This window comes from Desmodus rotundus, chromosome 2, assembly GCF_022682495.2.
Source record: "Desmodus rotundus isolate HL8 chromosome 2, HLdesRot8A.1, whole genome shotgun sequence".
In the NCBI taxonomy this organism is placed as follows: Eukaryota; Metazoa; Chordata; class Mammalia; order Chiroptera; family Phyllostomidae; genus Desmodus; species Desmodus rotundus.
In genome coordinates, this window is record NC_071388.1 from 24,082,759 (window position 1) to 24,094,921 (window position 12,163).

The window sequence follows — 12,163 nt, forward strand, 5'->3', positions numbered from 1 at the left end:
CAAATGTGAAAACACTTTAATAAATAATTGTACTTAAAACAGTATAGCTTCTGTGCGTCATATAGTAGTTTGAGAATTCATGGACACTTTTTTCCTCCTAGTTTGTTTACCATTAAAATTAAATAAAAATTGAACTAAATTATACATATGTATGTATACATATATATATACACACATATATATGTATGTATTTATTTATTTATTTCTTATCCCACAGTGCTTCCTAACAGGCCACTAGACATATAGAGATTAAATGTCAAATCTTTTATGTTCACATGATGCTGAAATTGTCTTTTTTTCAGAATTTATCTTTTACCATAGTGCTAAAGCCAACCAGCATCAAAAAGAAGTCTCTCTGTTGCTTGCAGTTCACATATTGTATTATTTTTCCTTAATGGGCAACATTGATCTTTCTGGAACTCTGGGTCTTTTGGGAATGCAAGGATATTACCAATTTGGTGGATGTGGCCTTGATAATAAGGCCAAGTTGCATACTTAGGCTGCTTGCCACTTGAAAGATTGCCCTGTACTGTCACAGGGCAATGCCCTGAGTACATTGGGATCCGATGGTGCCGTGCACGTGGCAGTGTGCTGAGGTTTAGAGGTGGGGCTTTGAGAGGTGATTAGGTCACGAGGGTGGAGCCCTCACAAATGGAATTAGTGACTTTATGACAGACTCAGAGAGCTCCCATGCTCTTTCTCCCATGTGAACACAGTGAAGTTACTGCCTTTGAACCAGGAAGTATTTCCTCACCCAATGTCAAATCTCCCAGCCTTGCTCTTGAACTTCTCAGCCCCCAGAACTATGTGAAATTTCTATTGTTTATAAGCCACCCAGTCTATGGTATTTTTGTTACAGCAGCCTGAAGGAACTGGGATAGTGGTCCCAGGCTGATCAGGCTAGGACAGTTGGGAGATTCTACTGAGGCTCGACCTGGACTGCAAAGAATAAGACCTTTACTGTGGTAAAAATGTACATATCTGATCCTTCTTAAGGACCCTTTTACATAGGTTTGCAGTGATCTGCATTCTGATGATCTCTTTGGCCTCAGTGTCATGCTGGGGTTTAGGGGTTCTGATAGATTGGGTGTCCTCTGGAGAATTTTGCTTTAAACGCCATCTGCTACCTTCTGTCTGCTTTCCCACCATCTTATTAGTCTGTGAAAACTCACTTCAGGCTTGCCTTTGTATGAGAAGTTTGCTCTGGGAGAATCCTGCTCACCTATGGTGCCTTCTAACCACATGTTTCTCAGGTCAGTAGTCAGCCTGAGATGGACTGACTTACTAAGATGCAATGCCTTACATTTGATAGAACATCAGGCAGCTTTTCATGGGTTTGTTGGCTAATAGATTTGTATTGCCTCTGGCATAACTTCAGCAAGGCATTGCAGTGACCACTTTGGGGAACTGTGACATGTTGAAGACTTTCCCTTGAGAGGTGCGTTAGAAGACGACACCAAAAAATACAGGCAAAGCCTCTGTGTCATTTACCTGAAGATGAACAATGTTTCTGTTGAAGCTGCCTTTTATTTTCAAGTTTGAGGGCTTTTTAACTATACAGCTTATATTTAAACTCTCTTCTTGAGGAGGAAAGTAATTAGACTTTGACATGGATACTCATATTTGTATTATTAAATTAATGAAAAGAGGAGGCCATTAGATTGAGGTGGCTTTCATGCCTCAGTGGCCCCTGTGAGCAAAGCAAAACCTAAGCCTGTGATGCCTCAAGGTGAAGAAATTGAAACCTGAAGACACCCAATCACAAATGGCCAAATAGGCTTTCCTAAGTAAGGCAACGGCTTAAGCTACAGCCAGTCAAAGACTTTCATTGCTTTGCTTCTGCCTCCTTATACAAGTCTTTCCCCAGCTGCCCTTGGTGGAGAGCTTAATCACTTGTGGATTGAGGCTGCCCGTTGGAATCGATTTTGCTCAAACAAAAAGATGCCTCAGTTTATCTTTTAGCAGTGCAAAGCTGGTTCTAGCTAAGTTTCAGCTAAATTTAGTTTTCCAGATCCTCCATTAACTTTTCAAAACCTTAGAAATGTTAACCCTTAGATACTTGGACAATTTCTAAGTAAAAATGATACAAATCTTTGGTTACTAAAGGTAGTTTCAATTTATATTTTTATACTTTGTAAGATGACTATTAACACAATGTGCAAATAGGTGGGTGATATTTTTTTTTACCACTTTATAACTTAAGAGAGGTAATCTATAATGTATACTCATAAAAACTGAGCTAAACAGTGCTTCATTTTCTTTCAGTTTTTATGTAGAGAAAACAAAAATTGACTACTTTGGTTAAAAGTGGTATTACAAATAATTCAAAGTATACTTGGTATAGTAATTACAGAAAAACATAATAAGTATGAATTTTTACTGAAGGAAATTTTGTTACAGTGGTAATTCAGTGTAATTGATACACTTTTATTTAACATAATTAACTTAAAATTAAAGTAAAAACCTTAATTTTATTACTATTTACATAATTATGTATTTAATTTATATATTTTAAACAAATACATATAAAGACTAATAAACTATTTAAAAGTCTATAAATGAAAAAGTTTATTTAAAGTTATAGTCAATGTTAATGGATTTATCACAGCAGCTTGTAAACCCTTTATTGCAAATTAATACATGGATGATATGCAAAGAGTAAATTCAAAATTCATCATTGAGACTTTGATTTTCTTCTTGTCCCTTGTAATTTGCTCTGATTTCTATTCACTTGGTCTCACTCATTCATTCATTTAACAAATACTCATTGAGCACCCTGCACATGCAAGAGGATACAGCAGTTAACAAAACCAAATCATATCCTTATGGAACTGACATTCTCACTGGTAGTCAGACAATAAACAGATATCTAAATGTCTGGATATGTCTAAGAAATGCTCTGCAGGAAAGTGAAGTAGCATGAGAAGACAGAGGAACTTGCTGTTTTAGAAGAGTTGGTCAGGGAACATCTCACCTAGAGGCTATTTGAGCGGGGAGAAGAAAGTAAGTGAAAGAAGCAGGTTGGTTTCTGGGGAAGAGCAAGCACCCCAGTCTTGTGAGGCTAAGCGAAGAGGCCATTGTGGCCGGAGCAAAAGGGCAAGGGAAGGAGAGTTACTCTGTCAGCTGCTCAAGCAGAGCCCTGCAGTTAGGTGCTTACGCTGACTGGGAGGGGAAGTCGTTACAGATTTTTTTTTTTAAATCAGTTATGAAAAATTTCAAACCTACACAAAAATAGAGATAACAACAACAGTGAATTCACTGGATGGAGTGTTGACATGCAATGACATGATCTGGGTTAAAGGGACCCTTTAGTTACTGTGTTGACAACGGGAAGAACAGCAGCAAGGACTATTGCAGGAATTCTGTCGAGGTGTCAGAACTTGAGAGGTGAGAAGGGGCAGGTTCTGGACCTATTTTTGAAGGTAGTGCCTATATCATATGCTGACTGATTAGGAGTGTCAAAGAGTGCTGTCCAAGTGACTGACATTTTTGGTATGGGCAATCAACGTTGTTCCCGTTTATACAATGAAGGCTGCAGAAGTCTTTGGGAGGAAGATCAGATCTCCATTTTGGACATACTAGGTTTGAGATGCCACCAAGAGACTCAAGTGGAATCAAGAATACTGTCTTCCTTGGACTGGGCATATAACATCAAACAATTACAGAACACATTGTAATGAGAAAATGCACAAATAATTGATGGTTCATTATTTTCCCATGTTCTCTTCAGGTCAGTTCCTACAATAATGTTTTTTTTTTAAATATTTGTAATAGCATAGACAATAACTTTGCATTTTTTCACTTAAATTCTGTTACAAACATTTCTCCACATTGCTATGTCGGCAAAACATTCACGTTTAAAGGCTGCATCTTTGTGGAAGTATTCAAAAGCCCAAATAGTGCCGCAAGGCTACTGCACTTTCTCTTCCAAGCCGGAAGAGGGCGCCCGGGCAGCAAATGGAGCTGCCCCGCTCTGAGGTCCGGAAGCTTCTCCCTCTTTCCCTCTTTTCCTCCCCCGCGTCCTTCACCCCGGAAGTGCTCGTCCGGCACTGATTGCCGGCGTGACTTTCAACGCTCTGGCTGCGGGGCGGATTGCTGAGCACACCCGGAGTTGCTGAACCTCCGCACCTGTTCTGCGTTCGTCATGAGGCTGCTGGGCGCAGCCGCTGTCACGGCTCTGGGACGCGGGCAGCTCCCGCGGATCCGCGCCGTCCTGGGCTGGCAGGGGAAACAGGTATTTATCAGTGCCCGGCCAGAGGAGACCGAACTAGGGACTGTCCCCAGGACCTTGCGTCCCTTCAGGGCCAGGGAGGTAGTAACACCCCTTCCCTTCCTGGCACCTCGTTACTGACAGCTCTGAATACAAGCATCGTGCCTCTGTGATGAAAAGCGCATCGTACCTTCACAATTATTTGTTACTCTTGAGCAGCGTCTCGGTGCCCTGGGAGGTTGGACGTGCCCCCGATTTATGGTTAAGCCTCTTCTTTTTGGTATACCACCTTGAAGAGAAGCGACTAGAGTTAAGGTCAAGACAGCTGAAAACTTAGTGTGTCCAGGGCTCGAACCCAGAGTTTCTGACTCATTATCAAGTCCTCTTTTCATTACAGAGCGTCATTGGTTTGGCTGCCCTGTCTTTCATACGACCCGGGGTTATTTGATTTGGCGCTCGAACCTCTTGGTACTTTCCCGTGGTTTTGTTTCTGCCTTGTGCGGGGGGCGCAGAATGAAGAAGTATGGATAGGTAGGAGTTGAGTCTTTCCTATCATGCAGACCTCATTTGCTTCGTTTGCTGGTGTCCCTGGCTTTGCCTCAACTAAGTGCCTATCACCCAGATTCCATTCAATATTTTACCCATATTTTCCAAGGTCTTTTGCTTTCCTTTTCCCAGAAGTGGTGGCAGAGGTTTATATCGTGTCTTGTCTCCATAAAATGCAAGATTTACCCCCTCCCCACGATTAAAATAAAGTTTTTTTTTTTAAATGTCATTAATTGCTTTTGTGTAGAAGGAACTGGAAACCTTTTGTAGGCTGCCTGGGAACTACTGCACCATGCATAGGGCATACAAGCCCTCAAACAACCTTGCGTGCTCTGCACTACAGTAAAGGGGAAGGGGAAAAACCTAAGTAAAATTTAAACCAAGAACTGTTTCCTATCAAAGTAGTTGTTGGGAGTTGTCCTTCTGGTTTTATCAGCCCCAGTGTATAGTTTCAAACCTGTAACCTTCAGTGAAAGTATCTGCCCCTTTTATTTAATTATTTGAATATATCTTTTTTGATTGATTCATTTTTAGGGATATATTTTTTTCTGTCCTTTCTTGCAGTCTTTCCTTTGATTCCAAGAGTTGCAGGTTGAGACATTTATTCTTTTGCCTTTCCAGGCTGGCTGGGATGATGTTTCGTATCCATGGAGGAGAGATGTCCGCCAAACCCATTCTGATTGCTTGCTGTGCAATGAATTGAATTTTCCTTCTTCTTTTTTTTTTTCCTCAGGTTAATTGGAAGGTCTGCCGATGGTGTTCTTCAGAGGTGATTCCTAATGAAAGGATAAGAAACATTGGAATCTCAGCTCACATTGATTCTGGGAAAACTACTCTGACAGAACGAGTGCTTTACTACACTGGCAGAATCGCAAAGATGCATGAGGTAGTGGTTCGTGCTGATTCCAGATTAGTTAGCGCTTTGTTCTCATTGTTTTGTGGTTACGATTGAATAAGCTTCACCAAACCTGAACGGTTCAAAGAATGGGTACAGTGGATCTTTTATCAAATTCCTGTCACAAAGTGGACAGTTCAAATAGGCTTGAAATGTTGCCCTAAGGAATCCGTCTAGAGACCATCATAGTAGGTATATCGAGTACCAGTGGGTTGTCTTTTGAGAATGTTAAGTCAATATGATGTACCCTTAAGCAACCATCCAAATAGTACTTACATAATTTTTATTATATTTCTAATCCTCACCTAAGGATATATTTATTGATTTGAGAGAGAGGAACATCGATGTGAGAGAGAAATATCAATCTGTTCCCCTCCCCCCCCCACTGCCTTCCCATACCCTTCTGGACTCAGGGATTGAAACCACAACCTTGTGGTATGTGGGACTACACTCCAATCAGTTGAGCCACCCAGCCGGTTTACAGTATTTTAAATGCATGTAAAAATTATGCATTTACATAATTTTTAATGTTACGGAGAGACGTTTATAGTGTTAAGTGGAAAAAAAGGATTTAAAACGATACATAGTATGGGCTTAATAGTTAAAAATACATATATCATCCCTGGCTGGTGTGGCTCATTTGTTTGGGCATCGTCCTGCAAACCCAAAGGTTTCAGGTTTGATTCCTGGTCAGGGCAAATGCCTGCGTTGCAGGTTTGGTCCTCAGTTGGGGCGTATGCAAGAGGCAACTGGTCGATGTTTATCTCCCTCTCTTTCTCCTTCTCTTCCCCACTTTCTAGAATCAATAAAAGAAAAAAAAACTTTAAAAAATATATCAGAAAAGAAAATATTTAAGAAAATCTTGAAACTTTCCTGAAGAAATTCCATTATCATTGAGTAACCTAGCTCTCCATTTAAAAATATCTCTTCAGATGAAGATCATCTTCTTAAATCACATGCTTTAAAAGCTGAATCCTTCCCACCTGGGCCTCAAAATCCATATGCGGCAGAGCAGGGAAAATTCTGTTCTCTGAACATCTGCTCACAGACTAACACGAGGCTGGAGGACGGGCCCGTGCAGAAGGAGCAGGGAAGGCTCTAAGACGGTGATTGCTCGGGCGGTAGTCGCTGAGAACGCCAGTGAAAACGGGGTTAGGCAAGTGATGGAGGGCGAACACCTGCAATGTTCTCTGTTCCATGAGGTGACACGGTTCGACAAATGAGGCTTCTCTGCAGATCACATCATTTAACTACCTGTGTTCTGGCTACATCTCAGTAAAGATTTCTTTGCTTCTTCGAGTACAGGGGCGGAGCAGTCTGAATTGCTGTGTTTGTGTTTAGGTGAAAGGTAAAGACGGAGTTGGTGCTGTCATGGACTCCATGGAACTGGAGAGGCAGAGAGGAATCACTATTCAGTCAGCGGCCACGTACACCATGTGGAAAGATATCAATATCAACATTATAGATACTCCTGGTGGGTTGAGTTCTTGGTTTTATTGCAGCTCGTTTGGGCAAAACCACATTTAGCTATTCTGATGCAGCTCATTTTTGAGTATCAAATAACACTCAAAAGAGTGACTGAGTCCCTGTTAGAGAACTTTGACTTGGGACCTAGAGCACCTCATCCTTCTGTGGTTTCCCTGAAAACCAGTACTAGTAAATTGTGAGTAGGAAGGCTGTACCTTTCACATGTGGTAGCTGATTCCAGAGCCTCCCATGCCCTTGTATCTCTTTGAAGTGATCTTGTGGGGCCCCTGGACCTTATGGTGATGAATAAATAGTATTGGTGATTTAAAAAATTCACATTTGACTGGAAGACTTACGTGATGAGCAGAGATATAAAGACTTTTAGTTATACATGTTATAAAAATTCACACTGCTCTTTAAGACCACACACACTTCTTTGTCTCCTCCAGGGCACGTGGACTTCACAATAGAAGTTGAAAGGGCCCTGAGAGTGTTGGATGGCGCAGTCCTTGTGCTGTGTGCGGTCGGAGGGGTGCAGTGCCAGACCATGACTGTGAATCGGCAGATGAAGCGCTACAACGTTCCATTTCTAACTTTCATTAACAAACTGGACCGGGTGGGCTCCAGCCCCGCCAGGGCGCTGCAGCAAATGAGGTACGGAACCTTAGGAAGGACGGAGAGGGTGTGATGATCTGATAACAAACTTTGTATCCAGGTCAGTTCATTCAGTGTCGTTAAGCTTTATTCTTACATTTCCCCTCCTTTTAAAAATGTATTTATGTGAGTGACTTACTTCAGTAAACGGAACACTGAAGTCAGTAGTTTGGTTGGTGGTGTGATCTCCTCACCTGCCTTCTCTGTACAATGGGGAGAATGGGACCTAAATTGTAGGGATGCTGAGGGTGAATTCAGAAAACAGTCTGGCAATTTCTGTTTAATTAGAGAAGTTAGAACCTGGAGTAGGTTCTAAACGTGCTTTGCATTTATTTAGACAAATGCAGAGGATCATCTTCAGTTTAACCCTAACCCGAGGAATGTAATTAATGCCCCGAAGCAGTGTGCTGTACTCCCTTGTTCTCAATGGTCAAACGCCTGCTAAGACAACGGTAACCCTTCCTTTCTGTGCCAGTTAGAGCCCAGCGGTTCTTAGAGCATGTTGCATTTTGCACAGTTCTGTGTATTTCAGATAGCCTTTGCAAAGAGTCAGGGTTCCGCTTTTCACCTCACGCAGATGTGCGAGTGGAGCTGCGGAGTTTCTACCCAGGTCACACAAGACAGAGCCGCCGGCCACAGGCAGCAAAGTTGGTGAGGGTGGAAAGACTGCGAGTGCTGTGTCCGATGACAAAAGGGACGGTGTCGCGGAACTCTAAGTGGCCATGCTGCTCTCAGCACTTTGGTGAAAGAGATGCATTTGAGAGTATGAGAGTGAAATTCGTCTGTATTAGATACTTGCAATGTTTTCTTGGTAAAATGAAACATTTTCACTTTTTATTTTTATTACTTACATTTTCGTTGTGGTTGGCAATGCAGGGACTCTTTCTGCCAAGTCATTTTCTGAATTTTAGGACATTCTCTTTGAGCATCTGTTTGACCACTTTGGTTTGCTTCACTCTCTTTTTACCCGTTTTCTCATTTTTGTAACTCCCACTGAGCAGAATTCGAAACTTTTGGATTTGGTCTCTGTGTTTTAACTTTTCCACCGTGCTTTCTTCTGCTTTCTGTCTCTCCTTTGTAACGGGCAGTGAGTGAGCTGTTGAGGTCGGTTTTCCAGTTCACTAATCTGCTGTCCGTCTGCAGCCCTGCAGCGACTTAGCTTGTGTTTTTCTTTTTAATTTCAGCAATTATATATAGTTAGTTTACATAGACTTTGTCTTTTATTGCAATATCCTTATTAATAGAGGTAATTACTTCTCAGACCTTTATATTTTACTTCTTCTAGTAAGCCTCTCCTTGGAGGTTAGTACTGTTTCTTGAACTCACACCTCTCTCTTAAGCTATTGGTTTCCTTCAAATATTTGGGGGTGTCACGGTATCTGTCCATACTTACAGATGGGCACCTGGAGTCCATAGCAGGCAGTGGGAGCGAGAGCAGGTTTCTTCTCGAGTGAGAATCCCAGCCTGTGCGTGTAGTTTCCATTCAGTGTCGTGCCTGGTGGTGGTTACACGCTGGCTTCAACACCCGCGCTGAGAGTTTTCCTGTCAGAACTTCTCCAGACAGCTGTAGTCTGTTTGGCTGGAGTCGGCTGACTCGATGTGGGCATGGTTATCCCACCGTCCTTTTAGAGTTCTTTTTGTTGCCAAAACAGGGTTGTGGCTTCCTGAGCATGAGTTTGGCCATCAGTTTGTTCCCAGCTCCTTTATATCCTCTGTTCTGACCTGCTGATGCCACCCCTCCCAGGTCCACAACATCTGCCCTTGATTCATTTTTATCTTTATTTTAGGTCTAAACTAAGCCATAATGCAGCATTTATGCAGATACCCATTGGTTTGGAGGGTAATTTTAAAGGTATTATAGATCTTATTGAAGAACGAGCCATCTATTTTGACGGGGACTTTGGGTAAGTATTAAAAATATACCATTAAACTCTTACACTTAAAAAAATGTACTAAAGAGAAGGAAAGGATGAATTCTTTAAACATAAACACTTTTTTCAAATGTTGCTGGAAGAATATCCTCTAAGATGATTTTGTTTTAATGCCTTTAATCCTAGTTGCTTCCCATTTTGCTTAGTATTCATTCACAGGGAGAGTATGTTACTTGTTGGGTAATATATTTACATCACATTATGACATGTATGGTGTGGTAGAAGGCCTTCAACTTGGGTTAGTAATGGAATGCACATTCATTCATCCACTCATTCATTCTGCAGACTTTTAGGGAGCAGCTATATCCGGGGTATTGTGATTAAAACTGGTAAGAAAATAAGAATCATAAATATATCCTCTACCTACTTCATGGCATTACAAAGATAAAAAGATTAATGTGTAAAAAACAGAATTTGTACAGATATTTAGGTGATACAAGAAGCAAATTGGTAACTGTTTGACACAGTATTTGGTTTGTCAGTCAACTTGGGGCAACCTTAGCATACAAATACTGTAATTGCTTGGTGCTCATCAAACCATGGCATTCAGGAAAACCACCTGGAGAGCTTGTTGAAACACATACTCTTGTGTCCACCTCCAGAGACCCAGTCAGTAGATCTCAGGGTGGGGCCTGGAATTTGCATTCCAGAAAGCTCCCAATGATGCTGATTTCCCAGGTCTGCAGACCGTGCTTTGAGTGGCACTGATCTGCACAGTGTGGGGGGTCATAAATGGCCCTTTGCTCTGAGGAGTGGCCCCAACAGCCTGGCAGTTTCCTACCTCTGCTGTGAACTGGGGTTGCTGTCGGGCAGGTGGGTAAAAGGTATCTTGGTCATTGAACGCAGAATTTTTCTTCAGCTGTCTCATAGAGCTGTCCAGCAGATGGAGTGTTTCTCACACTTCTTGTGTGACAGCTAAGTAATGACAACAGAGTTGGCCTATTATTCCTTCAAGTGACTGTAAGGCCCAGGAGGCAGAGATTTTTATCAGGTTTGCTCACTGCTGTTTCGCCAGCCTGTGGGCTGTCTGATACAGAGTGGGTACTCAACAAATATTTGTAAACAAATCAATCATTCCACTTCCCCAGAGCTACCAGGGTACAAGTTTCTGTCTTCTAAAGTAGAGGCTTTTTAACTTTGTTATACATCAGAACCACAGCTGGAACTTCTTAATAAACCTGCCCCCTTTCCCAGCCCTAGACCACTGGGTTTGTGTATTTTGATGATTCTGATGTAAAAGTCAAAGAACCAGAGAGCTTGCTAGAAAGGAAGAAATTAAGCTCTAAAGACTATGAAGAACACTCTTTAGAACTATTTGCAATTAGCTATTTTTTATTTAGTTATGTTTTTTTCTGAAAAGATTATTATTCTTTTGACATTAGTTTCATTTTTAAAATACTTTGAACACTTTCATCTAATATTTCTAAATATCAAGTATGTTTGCTAATTCATTGTATATATTTTATTTGTGACTTACCTCTTTGGCCTCTAGAGGAATGGAGAACTGGTGCCAAGGTGGATGAGTCTGTTGTATTTACTGATGCTTTTTACTGTAAAATGGGGTTGTCTGTGTTAAAACTTATGTGATTGGGTTTGTTCCTAATGGAAAGGAATAGTCAGGTCTCTAATCCTGCTTGTTAGGAGACTGATGTTTTGATTAATTTGGTTAATACAGTTTTTAGGTGTTCAGATGACTTTGAAGTTAGGTTGGCTTTGAGTCTTGGCTCTTCCATTTATTAGTAGTACAGTCTGGAGCCATTTGCTTTGCCTATTTTGCCTGCTGTCTGAATTTTAAAGATACCTCTTAGTATTATTTACCGTATTAATACAAATATATCAGAGCCCTTTCTCATCTAACAAGATTGTTAGCTATTAGTTTAACTTTTTCACTGGTACTTTATATGTTTGATTGCACATTCTTAAAGTATCAAAATAAACCATTTCTGTTCTTAGTCAGATTGTTCGATATGAGGAGATTCCAGCAGAATTCAGGGCAGCGGCAGCTGACCACCGGCAGGAACTGATTGAATGTGTTGCCAATTCAGACGAGCAGCTTGGTGAGATGTTCCTGGAAGAAAAAATCCCCTCAATTTCTGATTTAAAGGCAAGTGCCCTCAAAAGAAGTCTTATATTAAACAAAAAGAGAGAGAAAGTTTTGTTTTGTTTCTCAGGGAGTGAACAAGATGCCTTTTTTAAAAAAATGTATTATTTATTTTTATACTGCTTGGCTGTAAAAAAATTTAAAAAGAAAAAAAAAGAAATCTTACCTTTTGTGATAGCATAGATGGACCTGAACATGATGCTTTTATGCACGGGTTTTATTAATGAAATTGGAGTAAATTTATTTAACATAATTGGTTTCTTCAAAATATACTTGACATGCATATTACTGTCATAAGAGTTCTATTTAACTCAGTTATATGTTACATAATATATATTGTGTTATATAACTGACTTATA

General features: G+C 40.8%; 1 protein-coding gene across 1 annotated transcript in view; it reads left to right on the top strand.

Annotated features, from left to right (window-relative positions):
• The first annotated feature begins 4,025 nt into the window (after positions 1 to 4,025).
• GFM1 (G elongation factor mitochondrial 1) overlaps positions 4,026 to 12,163 on the top strand; it is a 38,696-nt gene continuing 30,558 nt past the window's right edge. Inside the window, exons 1-6 of the mRNA XM_024563070.4 lie at positions 4,026 to 4,234; positions 5,490 to 5,642; positions 6,993 to 7,125; positions 7,568 to 7,772; positions 9,560 to 9,676; positions 11,657 to 11,807. Of these exons, the coding sequence (XP_024418838.2) occupies positions 4,145 to 4,234; positions 5,490 to 5,642; positions 6,993 to 7,125; positions 7,568 to 7,772; positions 9,560 to 9,676; positions 11,657 to 11,807 (849 nt within the window). The 5' untranslated portion in view covers positions 4,026 to 4,144. The remainder of the gene's footprint in view (positions 4,235 to 5,489; positions 5,643 to 6,992; positions 7,126 to 7,567; positions 7,773 to 9,559; positions 9,677 to 11,656; positions 11,808 to 12,163) is intronic.